General features: G+C 41.0%; 1 protein-coding gene across 2 annotated transcripts in view; it reads right to left on the reverse strand.

Moving 5' to 3' along the window:
* The window catches only part of kcnn3 (potassium intermediate/small conductance calcium-activated channel, subfamily N, member 3), a 98762-nt gene that overhangs the window by 59401 nt on the left and 24659 nt on the right, over positions 1-14702 (reverse strand). For both annotated transcript variants that reach the window (XM_017495446.3, XM_017495365.3), the window contains one exon: positions 167-262. In XM_017495446.3, coding sequence (XP_017350935.1) covers positions 167-262 — 96 coding nt within the window. The remainder of the gene's footprint in view (positions 1-166; positions 263-14702) is intronic.

A 14702-nucleotide genomic window follows, 5' to 3' on the forward strand; every position in this document is an offset into this window, starting at 1 on the left:
GCGTTTACTCAGGATGGCTTTGTTCGATATTGTATTTCGTTGGACGATCTAAAACTATATAGTATGAGATACATAATAAAAGAAGAAATCAGAATGGGGGCAAATACATTTTCACACCACTATATGTACATAGTGCATGAATGAGTGAGAGTGTGTATATTCTTACCTGCACCTCTCGAGCATGGTAAGCAATGATGAGCCCAAGCAGGATGATGGTAGACAGGCTGATAAGACATTTCAATGCCAGGGAGTACATGGAGCTCTGCAAAAACACATCACATAGACACCGTTAACCATGTGTACTTTAAAATACATACACATACTCAAGCACACACACACACACACACACACACACACACACACACACACAAATCAGTGCACACACACACACAGCATCCTGTGGTTACTTTAATAGCCTCTATGATTGCTCCAGGCTCATCGTGATAAACGCAACAGTGATGTCTGCACCACATATCAGCAGGAATCCAAATAAATCTCTCTTTCTCTCTCACACACACAAATACATACACACACACACACACACACACACACACACACACACACACACACACACACACACACACAGAAACACACAGAGGACTATCTAGCATCACTCCCTCTGACAGAAGCCAAGGTGATCTATCACTTCCTGTCCAAGCCCCAAAGCTTTCTAGTTGAACTCCAGATAATATTAGAATGGCCACCTGTGGGTCTGATTTAATGCTCTGTACAAAAGTCATTACTCCACACACCCCATAGCACACGGTCTTCTCAAACTTATCTAGCTAGGGCACTCATGAAAGTAATGGCACCCTTTTGTTTTTCACATTTCTTAAATGAAAAATATATTTCATGTATATACTTGCCAATAAATTACATTAATTCGTTTTTTTTAAATAATATTTTTATACTCATTGGGTGCCCTAAAATTTTTTACTTTTTTAAGTGTTATTATTATTATTATTATTATTATTATTATTATTTTAAACATTACCATTGTCTTTCATATCTCCAAAACTACAATCTGAAGTCACCTACATCACCACAAGTTGTTTGGAAGGGTTTCAAGAAAAAAAAGTATCTACTCTCATCCAAAAACAAATTAAAATGTCTTTAGTTTGCCAGATACTACTGGAACTTCAAATGGGATCGGGTTCTATGGTCAGATGAAACCAAGATAGAGCTTTTTGGCAATAAACACCAGAGGTGGTTTAGGATCACCCAGAGAGGAAGCCATATGGGAAAGTACCTCATGCAGACGGTTAAATATGTTGGTGGCTCTTTAATGTTTTGGGGCTGTTTTTCTGCCAGAGGACCTGAACAATTTGTTAGGATACATGGCATTATGAACTCTATCAAATATCAACAGATATTAAATGAAAACCTGACTGCCTCTGCCAGAAAGCTTAACATGGGCCGTTGTTGGATCTTCCAGCAGGACAATGATCCAAAACATACATCAAAATCAACACAAAAATGTTTTACTGACCACAAAATCAAGGTCCTGCCATGGCCATCCCTGACTTGAAACCCATAGAAAACCTGTGGGGTGAACTGAAGAGGAGAGTCCACCAGCGTGGACCTTGAAATTTTAAGGATCTGGAGAGATTCTGTATGGAGGAATGGTCTCAGATCCCTTGCCATATATTCTCCAACCTCACCAGCATTATAGGAGAAGACTCAGAGCTGTTATCTTGGCAAAGGGAGGTAGCACAAAGTATTGACTAAAAGGGTTCAAATAATTGTGGTACACCTATATTTAACAAAGATTTTTTTTTTATAAGCCTGCGTTGTGTTTTAAATTTTTTGATATCTATGCGAGCAGAGTATTATTTTTTTTTTAACAAAAGATACATTTTTAAAAATAAAAGACAAATTTTCCACAGTCTTCTGTGCCCATATTTGCCAAGGGTGCCAATATTAGTATGATAGTGTTATATGTAATAAATTCAAATAGTAAATAACCTATAAAAATAAATAGCAAAGAAGCAGCATTGAACAAAAAAATTAGAGAAAATATAAATATCTATTCATATGTGAACACAATGCATGTACAGCCAGCTCCTTGATTACTAACTGCAAAATACTGTAGAAGTGCAAAAATCAGTGACCAGTGATTGAAACCACATCTGACACAAACACACAGTAAGAATATATCTATAAAGCAGTTTGAAATAGATTGATTACATGGCTAAAACAAACTGAAACTCAAAAAGTGTGCACTGTGGTGATTTTCATATATTTTACTAAATGTAACTTTCTCTAGAACTGACTGTATTTAAAATAAATTTGTTAAGTACAGATGTGATATAACTGTGAATTCAGTTGAACTGTGTAGCAATGGACTGTGATATAATAAGTAATATAATAAGTAATGTACATTTTATATGTGACCCCCCCTTATAAGGAACAATTACCCAATTACCCAAAAGTAATTGGAGAAACTAACAATCATTAGCTAAATTGTTATCTTTAATACCAGGCCTTTACTGTCGTCAGTTTCTGCTTGTTCTTGGGGCATTTTACTATCAGTTTTACCTTCAGTAAGTGAATTGCATGTTCAATTGGATTCAAATCAGGTAATTGATAGAATATTGCACTTCTTTGCTCTAAAAAGTCTTTGGTTTCTTGCGAATTATGCTTTTGATCATTGTCCACCTGTACTATAAAGCACCATGCAATGAGTTTTAAAGCATTTGGCTGGATCTGAGCAGATAATATTCTTCCTGCTGCATATTGACAATAAATACGAGTTAACCAGTTCTGTATGGCAGACATACATGCCGACACCATAAGACGTAGTGGTATATTTTGGATCATGAGCAGTTCCTTTCCTTCATACTCTTCTCTTCCCATTATTCTGGTAAAATTGACCTTTGTCTTATCTGTCCATAGGATGCTGTTCTAGAGCTGTACTTGCTTTTTTAGATGGCTTTTTTTGTTTGTTTGTTTTGGCAAACTCTAAATTAGGCCCTGTTTTTGAGGTTTAAATCTTGTGGTAAACCCCTGTATTTACTCTGGTGAAGTCTTCTGGTGAACTTCTGTTGTGCTTTTTCTTCACTAGGACAATAATTCTTCTGTCACTGACCAAAGTTGTTTTCAGGTTTCATCCAGGCCTTTTGGTGTTCCTGAGCTCACCATGTAAATTTACATTCACGGCATTTGGCAGATGCCCTCATCCAGAGCGATTTATAAAAGTGCTTTGAAGTCTCTATCATACGTAAATGCATCCTGATACTCGTTCACTATGCCATGGACTAAGAGCACCGTGAATCTAAAAACTCTGTTAGGGAAGTAATATGAAAAGCACATAGACAAAACAATTTTTTTTTTTAAAGTGCTAATTTAAGTACTTCAGAAAAGGTAGGTCTTTAGACCTACCATGAGCAAGTTGCAGTAGTCCAATCTCAAAAGGACTGAACAAGCACCTGAGTAGTTTGTGTGGATAGAAATGGATGGATCCTTCTGATGTTGTAAAGGAGAAATCGACATGAGCATGTCAGATTAGCAATGTGAGAGGAAAAGAACAGTTGATTGTCCAAGGTTACCCAAAGGTTGCGTGCGGTGACCAAAGGTGAGATCAGCGAGTCCAGGGAGACTGCAAGATCCTGACATGGGGATTAATCACCTGGGATGAACAGCAGTTCAGTTTTGTTGGGATTTAGTTTCAGCTGATGAACTGCCATCCATGATGAGATGTCTGCCAGACATGCTGAGATGTGAGCTGAAACATGAGTGTTTGAGTGAGGGAAGGAGATGAGGAGTTGTGTTTCATCCAGACAGCAGTAGTAGGAAAACCCATGTAACCCATGACCTCACCAAGAGATTGAGAATAGAGGGAGAATAGAAGAGGACCAAGTACTGAGTCTTGTCGGACACCAGTGGAGATCTACGTTTAGCAGATGCGGATCCCCTCCATGTCGCTTGATATGACCGACCTTCCAGATAGGAAGCAAACCATTGCCATGCTGTGCCACAAATTCCAAGACTAGTCAGGGTGGTCAAGAGAGTCTTGTGACTATGTCAAACCCTGCTGATAGGTCGAGGAGGATGAGGACTGATGATAGTTTGGCTGATCTAGCAGCAGGTAGCGTCTCAGTGACCAGAAGGGTAGTCTCTGTGGAATGTGCCACTATGAAGCCACACTGGTTAGGATCTTGGAGGTTGTTCTGTGAGAGATAGAGAAACAGTTGATCGTAGACTGCGCATTCAAGGATTTTAGAATGAAAAGAGAGAAGTGATACTGGTCAGTAGTTGCTGATATCAGAGGGATCCAGAGTGAGTTTATTCAGGAACCCTTGCTCTCTTGAATGCAGTTGGTACATGACCAGATATTATGGATGATCACCAGTGCATTCTTTGTTTTTAAGAATGTACCAAGTACCAACATAATGGGTTTTTTTTGGTATCTTTGATTACTTTGTTTTGATTTGTCAACCTAATGATGGCTCATTGTTCATCCTGACTGTCATCCATCTTTTTTTATGCAATATGTGTCAGCCCCCTTCTGGTGGAATGCAATCACCATAAGACTACCGTTGACCAGATATTATTTCAGTGATGAACCATTCTCAACAAATGACAAATGACATTATAGTGTGTGCGCGAGTGTGCGGTGGGGCGTGTCCCTTTTCCATTGATGGAGAAACTAGTGTGGGACTGACAAATTATGCATGGCAACAGTCAGTAATTGTAGACCTACAAAACTGCACCTACAGTTGTGAGAAAGAAAGAACGAAAGAGAAAGTGTTTTGAGATATTTTATATTGCAATAGTTACACATAAAATGTTGTCTGATGTTTATCTAATCTAACAGATTCCTACACCTAACCTAATAACAAACATTTTTTCTTTTATACTGTTTCAATTATAGTTGTCAATCACTGTCAAGGCTCGAAAAAATTAGGTGAACACTTGTTGTCATGATTTCCCCTCAAGCTAGCGCTGTAGCATGCAGCGTGCTCGGAAACCCGATGCGTGAGCTCGATGCATGAGTTCACGCTTTTGGGTTTTCAGTGATACTGACTTTGTTTACTTTTGACATGTACATTTGTTATGGTTTAGGTCCTGTCTCTGCCCCTGTATTGTCATTGGTTGTTTCCCGTATGTCTCATCATTAGTCTCAGCTGTTTTGTGTTCACCTTTTATTACGTTTGTTATTTAAACCCCTTGTGTATCTTGTACATTGCGAAGTATTACGTGAGTTTCCATATACCAACCGTTTGTTTCTCAATTCATGTGTTATTGTTTTGATCTTGTTCTCTCTCTCATTCTTGAATCCTGTTTTGCCTAGTTTGTGCCTGTTTGCCAATCGCCTGACCCATTGCCTGTTTTTTGACCATGCTATTGTCTCATGATTTGGATTTGTTTGCCTGCCTCTCTTTAATGAAAGCTCTTTTCTGCTCTTACCTAACCTCCATTATAGTCATTTACCTGACAGAATACCTCACCTTACCATGGATGTAGCAGGAAGAAAGAGGAGACATCATGCCAGGGAAACCAAGGAACCTGTGGCAGCCTTGGACTCGATCCAGTGTCCTTAATGGACCGCCATTGAGCTCCCAGATCCTTATGATGGATTTTTTGGATATCGTTAGTATTTTCTTGTGGACTGCCAGTTTTATTTTGCTAGCCTAGCAGACCCCAAGGTGGAGGAGAAGCAATGGCTCAGGTTCATGTGGTCCCGGTTCTTTGGACCCACCCGCCAGTGGGTGCAGCTCCTAGTGGCCAAGGGAGCCAGGGAACTTGGGAATGTAACCCAGTTTGTGGGAATATTTGTGACGGCTAGCCTGGCAGATAAATCTGCCCTGCCGTTCACCACCTACTTGCCGTTCACACCTATATGCAAGCAAAGAGGATGGCCCACACACCAGAGCTCCAACCTTAGACCCTATGAGGTGGTCTCACCTGCCAAGCTCCAGCCAGAGGTCAACGTGGTGACCTCCTCCCCAGAGCTCCAACCTTTGACCGACGAGGTGGTCTCACCTGCAGAGCTCCAGCTGTAGGTCAACATGGCAAACTCCTCTCCAGAGTTCCCGCATGAGACCTATGAGGTGGTCTCACCGGCTGAACATTCGTCTGAGGTCAATGTGGCAGCTCCAGAGCCCCAGTTGGAGGTCAATATGGCGACCTTCTCCTCAGAGCTCCAGCACAAGACCCATGAGGTGGTCTCATCTCCAGAGCTCCAGCATAAAGTCAAGTTTCTGTCTGAGGTCGACGAGACAGGCTCCCAAGCCAAGTTCCTGTCCGAGGTCGATGAGACGGCCTCCCAAGCCATGTTCCTGTCCGAGGTCAAAGAGACGGCCTCCCAAACCACGTTCCTGTCTGAGGTCGAAGAGACGGCCTCTCAAGCCATGTTCCTGTCCGAGGTCGAAGTGACGGCGTCCCAAGCCAAGTTCCAGTCTGAGTTCGAAGAGACGGCCTCTCAAGCCAACTTCCTGACTGAGGTCGAACAGATGACCTCCCAAACCAAATTCCTGACAGAAGTCAATGAGGTGGCCTCCCACACCAAGTTCCAGTCCAATGTTGCTGATACGGACAACCAAATTCTGTTCACGGCCGAGTCTGCTGACATGGACAACCAAGTTCTGCTCACTGCCAAGTCTACTGACACGTACAACCAAGTTCTGCTCACTCCCGAGTCTGCTGATGCCTGAGTCTGCTGGCATGGCCAACCAAGTTCTGCTCACACCCGCGTCTGCTGGCACGGCCAACCAAGTTCTGCTCATGCTTGAGACTGACAACACAGCCAACCAAGCTCTATGTACACCGGAGTCTGGTGACACAGCCAACCGAGTTCAGCCTGCAGAGTTCATGGAGAATGACGCTCAGCCTCCCTGCTCCGCTGAGGATGTCGCTCTGCCTCCCTGCTCAGCTGAGGACGTCGCTCTGCCTCCCTGCTCCGCTGAGGACGTCACTCTGCCTCCCTGCTCCGATGAAGATGTCGCTCTGTCTTCCTGCTCCGATGGGGACGTTGCTCTGCCTTCCTGCTCAGCTGAGGACACCGCTCAGCATCCCTGTTCAGCTAAGGATGCCGCTCAGACTCCCTGTTCAGCTGAAGACATGTTGCCCAGAGGGCCAGGACCATCAAGGGAGGGGAGTGTATTCTGGCGCTTTGGGAGGAGCACCTTTTAGGGGGGTTCTCTCACGATTTCCCCTCGAGCTAGCACTGCAGCATGCAGCATGCTCTGAAACCCGATGTGCAAGCTCCATGCGCAAGCTCACGCTTTTGGGTTTTCAGTGACACTGATTTTGTTTACTTTTGACACATGCATTTGTTATGGTTTATGTCCTGTATTGTCATTGGTTGTTTCCCGTATATGTCATCATTAGTCTCAGCTGTTTTGTGTTCACCCTTGATTATGTTTGTTATTTAAACCCCTGGTGTATCTTGTACATTGTGAAGTATTATGTGAGTTTCCGTATACCAAGCATTTGTTTCTCAGGTTTGTGTGTTATTGTTTTGATCTTGTTCTCGCTCTCGATTCCTGTTTTGACTAGTTTGTGCTTGTTTGCCAATCACCTAACCCATTGCCTGTTTTTGACAATGCTATTGTCTCATGATTTGGATTTGTCTGCCTGCCTCTCTTTGATAAAAGCTCTTTTCTGCACTTGCATCCGTCCTAACCTCCATTATAGTCATTTATGTGACACTTGTACATAATAATTGGTTGAACCTCCTTTTATTCAAGTCAAATCAATTAGATCTTTATTGCCATCACAGCCACATACGATGGGCAGTGCACAGTGAGCTGAAATAACGCTTCTCCTGGACCCAAGGAAAATGATACATGGATAACATACACAGTACTGACAGAACGTAAATAAAGTGCAACAGGAACAAGATGCATGCAGGGAGGGGAGTATGGGAAACAGTGGGGATGAGCACACACAGAGACAGCAAAGCATAAATACTCCCATCACAAATAACCCATGACAATAAGACACTACAGTAACCATAAGGTCCATAACTGTGACTAGAATGGAAATTTAGTATAAAGTATCACTACAGTAATGGTTGTAATAGTAACCTGAGAGGAATGGAGTTTAAGGGACAGCAGCAAAGGTTTCCTGTAGCTCTGAGTAGATGCAGATGTACACAAACCGCTAGCCTGAGCACGCAGGACAAGCACAATAGGTATCTGGGCTATCAGGTTTTCATTTACAGATACCTGTCGGACTAGTAGTTTCAGTAAAAAAGCCAGCTTTCATTTCCTGATATTTACATCTAGATGTGTTCAACTTAGAACATGGCACCTTTGGTGGCAGATCACCCCATTTTTTAGTTAAACAAAATTATAGGAACAGAAAGTCTTAAAGTAAATTAAAGTAAATAACACTTAATATTTGGTTGTATATCCCTTGCTTGAAATAATTGCATCAAGTTAGTGACCCACTGACATCACCAAGCTGCTGCATTCTTCTTCTGTGATGCTTTTTCCAGGCTTATAATGCAGCTCTCAGAAGTGAAATGCATGGTCTGGTGATTGACTTGACCAGTCTAAAACAATTTTTCCCCTGATGAAGTCCTTTGTTGAGTTGGAAGTGTGGTCTGGGTCATCGTCTTGATGCATAATGAAATTCCTCCTAATTAGACTGGATACAATTTTCTGTAAATTGGCAGACAGAATGTTTCAGTAGACTTCTGAATTCATTCTGCTGCTAACATCATGAGTTACATAATCAATAAAGATTAGTGAGCCTGTTCCAAAAGCAGCCATACAAGCCCAAACCATGACACTACCACCACCATACTTGACTGATGAGCTTCTATGTTTTGGATCATGAGCAGATCCATTCTTTCTCCACACTTTAGTCTTTCCATCACTTTGGTAGAGGTAATCTTGGTTAAAGAACTTTTGTGGCTCATCTTGTGGAATTTCATTGCGAATTCCAATTTGGCCTTCTGATTCTTACTGCTGATGAGCGATTTGCATCTTGTGGTATGACCTGGCCTCTATGATATTTCTGCTCTCAAAGGCTTCTTAAAAACGATAGATTATAATACCTTCACCCCTACCCTGTGGAGGTTGTTGATGTCAGTAACTGCTGTTTTTTGGGTTTTTCTTCACAGCCCTCACAATGTTTCTGTCATCAACCTCTGTTGTTTTCTTTGGCTGAAATGTTTTAAATATGGTTGCTAGTACACCAGTGGTTTCTTTCTTTTTCAGGACATTTCAAATTGTATTGTCTGATGCTTGTGCAATAGCTTGCATCGATTTTTTTCTCGGCTTCAAAGTGGCTTGCATTTCTCCCATGGACAGCTCTCTGGTCATAAGAATATCCTTTTTAATAACAAATGCAGTCTTCATAGGTGAAACCCATGGTTCCAATCAACAGTGGACATTCAGCGCTATTACCTGTTCAAAGAATCTAACAGGGCACTCCTGGGCAACAAGATACACCTGTCAGTTACATGTTCCAATATTTCTGATCACTTGAAAAATATGTGGGTTCAAATGAAAGGTGCCATGTTCCAAGTTGTTTAAAACATCTAGGTGTAAACATCAGGAAATGAAAGCTGGAATTCTGATCTATCATCTTGCATACATCTTTAGATCTGAAACCCAAATGATTTCATAAAATAATTTTAAGGACATCAGAATACTTTATTTTCTGTATTGGTTCACTTGAAAATGAGCAGAAAAAATCTCATTCTAAAATACTTAAATTTTGCAATACAGCAAAAAGATAATCACTGGGGAGTGAATACTTTCTAGAGGCACTGTTAGAGCATACATTTGTGTAACAACCGTTTCCCAGTCTTTGTATGAGAATTATATTACTAGAGACTTACCCTTCTATTTTGACCAAGCAAAAGTGTTTTTCCTCACAGCACTTTTTGCAGTGGTTTTCCTCGTTGTGTCTACCTATATACCAAAATTAAATATACAAAAATCATATGTCTACCAACAAAGAATGATATTTCTTGCTCCTTTTTCATGTTTATAAAAAAAATGATGGGAGGAAATGCTTGTTTATAAACGGCATCCGTGCAGTTCATCAATGTCCACATATGTCAGAATAAGCCTGAAATAATGCTTGCTCATTCGAAGCACCAGTGCTGTTCTACCCAGAGGAAACCCCCAAAACACTGGAAGAATATGCTAAATTAACACACACAGAGCAGAGGTGGAAATCAAACCCTGGAGGTGCAAAGCCAAGGTGCTAACCACTAAGCCACCATTCTCACCACTCAAATTGTAGATCAGAAATCGGAAATGTCCCATCCGAACAAAGAGGCTCCAGGTGTATGTGGTGGAAATCCAAGGTCTAGGAATATCTCTGTCATCTACACCATACCCCTCCCAAGACACAAATTATTATAGTTGCCCTACCTGTCTTTTTATGTGCAAAGAGCCTGCGGACAGTGCAAACTGACCTGTAAACTGACAGTGTACACTGTAAACTGTCCCTTCAATGTCCAATGGAGGGGGAGGTGGTCATCACTTGTAATCTCCTCAGAAAGGGGGCCTGATTTGATGGATTTTACTTTATTTTTTTTTACAGAGGAACATTTTGTAATACAAGCTGCAGTATATAAGGGGTATTTTTAATTCTACTCAACACTTCATATGGACCAAAGTACTAAGGTCTCTTGTGGAGTCATACAAGGTCACCTGATTGGTACATGGTGTCAGCATGGCCGTGACCTATGTCTCCTTGTCACTCCTTGTCCAGTAACAGACATTTTGCAGATGATGATGATGTGCGTTTTCCCAGACCTGGTCCCTCCATTTTATTCAATAGCCCATGGTGGGCATGTCAGTGGGTGAAGGATCTAAAGGGACTGTTGGTGGTTTATAATCTAGGATATGCTGAAAGGGAGTCATGCCATTGGAAGAAAGGATTATATAGTTTTGTGCAATTTTGGTCCAGGAAAGGAAACAAGACCAATCCTCTTGTTAATCAAGGCAGTAAATCCATACAAATTTTCATAACTCCTCGTAAACCTTATCTCATTGGCCTCTATCTAAAACTATATTTGCAGGCATACTAAAGCAGCAAAATTGTTTTAGGCCCCTGCAACAGTCCCCACCACCCCCACTCCAGTGGTGGCTGCGTGGCATCTTAGCAGTACCTATAAACAAACAAATCAATAAAACATCTGTTGACTAGCGAATTGTTTTTTGATAAACACACAAAAGCCAGCAGTGCATGTAGGATTAAACTCTGAAAAGCTAGCTGTGTGTTGGCCCTGCTGTTGCTCCTACAGATAAGTGATATAGCTAACATATATTCACATTAAAATTTTATAAAATGACAATTTTCATAGTGCCCTGCACATGCCCTGATTGTTGTTAATGCTAGCTAACTACAGTGCTGTGAAAAAAATATTTGCTGTTTTTTCTGTTTTTGTGTATATCTTATACTAAATTGTTTCAGAAATTAAAACAAAATCTAAGATAAAACAAAGGCAACCTGAATAAACACATAATACAGTTTTTAAACTGTGTTATTTATTGAAGCAAAAAAGTTATCGAATACCAACTGGGCCTGTGTGAAAATGTATTCACCCCATAGTTTATAATTCCCCAAATCTATGAAACTGCATTCATAATGGGATTAAACTGGATTAGACACAACCAGCCCTGATTACTGCCAGACCTGTTCAATCAAACACTTAAATAGAACTTTTTCAACTGCATGAATGTGCGTAAAAGGTCTTACCCAGAAACACACTATGCCAAAGTTGAAAGAAATTCCAGAAATTATGAGGAAGAAATTGGAAAAACTCAGCACAGTAGTGAACCTTCCCAGAAGTGACCAACCTTCCAAAATTTCTCCCAGAGCACAGCAACTACTCATCCAGGAATAGCCGTCAACATTAAAGGACCTACAGGCCTCGCTTGCATCAATAAGTCACTGTTCATAACTCCACTATCAGAAAGACACTGTGCAAAAATGGCAAGAGTATGAGAGTGGCGAGGTGAAAACCACTGCTAACCCAGAAGAACATTGAGGTTCATCTGAATTTTGCTAAAACACACCTTGATAATCATCAAACCTTTTGGGAGAATGTTCTGTGGACTGATGAGTTGAAAGTGGAACTGTTTGGAAGACAGGGGTCTCATCACATCTGGTGTAAACAAAACACAGTATTCCACAAAAAGAACATCATACCTACGAACAAGTATGGTGGTGGTAGTGTGATGGTGTGGAGATGCGTTGCTGCTTCAGGGCCTGGGCAACTTGCAATAATTGAGGGAAACATAAATTCTGCTCTCTACCAAATCCTAAAGGAGAATGTCCGGTCTTCAGTCCATAAGTTGAAACTCAAGCGCAACTGTTTTATGCAGCAAGACAATGATCCAAAGCATAGGAATAAGTAAATGGCACACCACTATATACCGCTTTTATCCAAAGCACTTTACACTGTGTCTCATTCACGCATTCATACACACACTCACACACCAATGGTAGCAGAGCTGCCATGCAAGGCGCTAACTTGCCATCGGGAGCAACTTGGGGTTCAGTGTCTTGTCCAAGGACACTTCAGCATGTGGAGTCATGCGGGCCGGGAATCAAACCGCCAACCCTACGATTAGCGGACAACCCGCTCTACCAACTGAGCCACAACTGCCCACCGCTGAATAGCTAAAAAAAAAAAAAAAAATTACAGTTTTGGAGTGGCCTAGTCAAAGCTATGACGAACCAATTGAGATCCTGTGGGAGGACCTTAAACAGGCAGTTCATGCTTGAAAACCCTCCAATGTGGCTGAAATAAACAGTTCTGCAAAGAAGAATGGGCAAAAATTCCACCACAGCTCTGTGAAAGACTGATCTCCAGTTATCATAAGTATTTAGTTCCAGTTATTACTGCTAAAGGTGGAGAAACCAGATTTTAAGTTTAAGGGGGCAAGTAGTTTACATTAGTACATCTGAGCAATTCTTGTGCTGTTTGCAGTTTGTAGACTCAAATTTGACCGCACATCATGTTTCTTGTATTTTACAATGCATGTGATACATCAGCAGAGACACTGTTTTCATGCATCAAAGACATTTTCTCACTTTTCATTGACTACTCGAACATCTGCAAAGGTATTGTTTCGATGCAACTCCTTGGGGCTATATCCTACTCAATGGTGCACGCACACCCATGCCATTTCATGAGTCATCTCCACATACATTGGGGGAAATAAGTATTTAACGCATCAACATTTTTTTCAGTAAATGTATTTCCAATGAGGCTATTCACATGAAATTTTCACCAGACATCAGTATTAACTCAAGAAATCTGGAAATGTAAAGAATTCACAACATTAAAGTCTATAGACTTTAATAAAGTTATGTGTAATAAAGTGGAATGACACAGGAAAAAAAGTATTTAACACGCTATGAAAAAGCAGTTCTCCAAGGCAAGGAACTAGCTGAAATCTGTAAGTAATTATACCTTCTATCTGTGCAAATTAATATCAGCTGGGTTAGTAAATTGATGGTCTATAAAAAGGCTTTTCGTTACCAAGGTGACACACAAGAAAAATCTCAAGATGGGTAAAAGCAAAGAGCTCTCCCAAGACCTTCACAACCTTATTGTTGCAAAATTTATTGATTGAATCGGATACAGACGTATTTCAAAACCTCTGAATCCTCCAGTAAGCACCACTGGGGCCATTATCCACAACTGGAAGCAACATCACTCCATTGTCAACCGGCCACACACAGGAGCTCCTCGTCAGATTTCTGACCAGGGAGTCAGAAGAATAGTCAGAAGAGTAGCCCAAGAGCCAAGGACCACTCGGAAAGAGCTCCAGAAACACTTGGAGGCAGCAGGTACCATCGTCAGAGAGAAAATAATAGGCAATGCACTCCACTGCTCATGTTCATCCCGCAAGACTCCATTACTAAAGAAAAGGCATGTCGAAGCTCATTTAAAATTTGCTACAAATCATTTGGACAAGTCTATGAAATACTGGGAGAGTGTACTCTGGTCAGACGAGAGCAAAATGTAACTTTTTGGCTGTCATACTACACACCATGTTTGGAGAAGAAATGGCACTGCACATCACCCTAAAAACATTATACCAACAGTGAAGTTTGGCAGTGGAAGCATCATGGTATGGGGCTGTTTTTCATCGCATGGTGCATGCAGACTTCATATAATTGAAGGAACAACAGATCCCTGAATGGAGCCCTTTACCGGGAGATTCTTCAGAAGAATCTGCTGCCATCCACCAGGATGAAGAAGATGAGACGTGGGTAGACCTTCCAGCAGGACAACGATTCAAAGCATACAAGAAAGGAAACTCTCAATTGGTTTCAGAAAAAAAAAATCAAGGCATTAGAATGGCCCAGTCAATCACCTGACTTGAATCCAATTGAACAAGATTCAAATACAATGTGTTTAGAAGAACGGGCCAAAATCACACCTGAATACTGCGGCCCATTATTTTATTTATACAGGAAGCGTCTTGAAACTGTCATTACAAACAAAGGCTTCTCCAAAGTATTAAATAAATTTTAGTTAGCGTGTTCAATACTTTTTTCCTGAGTCATTCCTCTTTATTACACATAACTTCATTTATGGACTTTAATTTTTGGATTTCTTTATATGTGTGGATTTTTTGAGTTAATAACAAAGTCTGGTGAAAATCTCATGTGAATAGCCTTATTGGAAATATGTTTAGTGACAAAAATGTTGCCGTGTTCAATACGTATTTCCCCCACTGTACATGACTCAGAAGAGACACAATGGAGACGTC

This window comes from Ictalurus punctatus, chromosome 1, assembly GCF_001660625.3.
Source record: "Ictalurus punctatus breed USDA103 chromosome 1, Coco_2.0, whole genome shotgun sequence".
Lineage (NCBI taxonomy): Eukaryota > Metazoa > Chordata > Actinopteri > Siluriformes > Ictaluridae > Ictalurus > Ictalurus punctatus.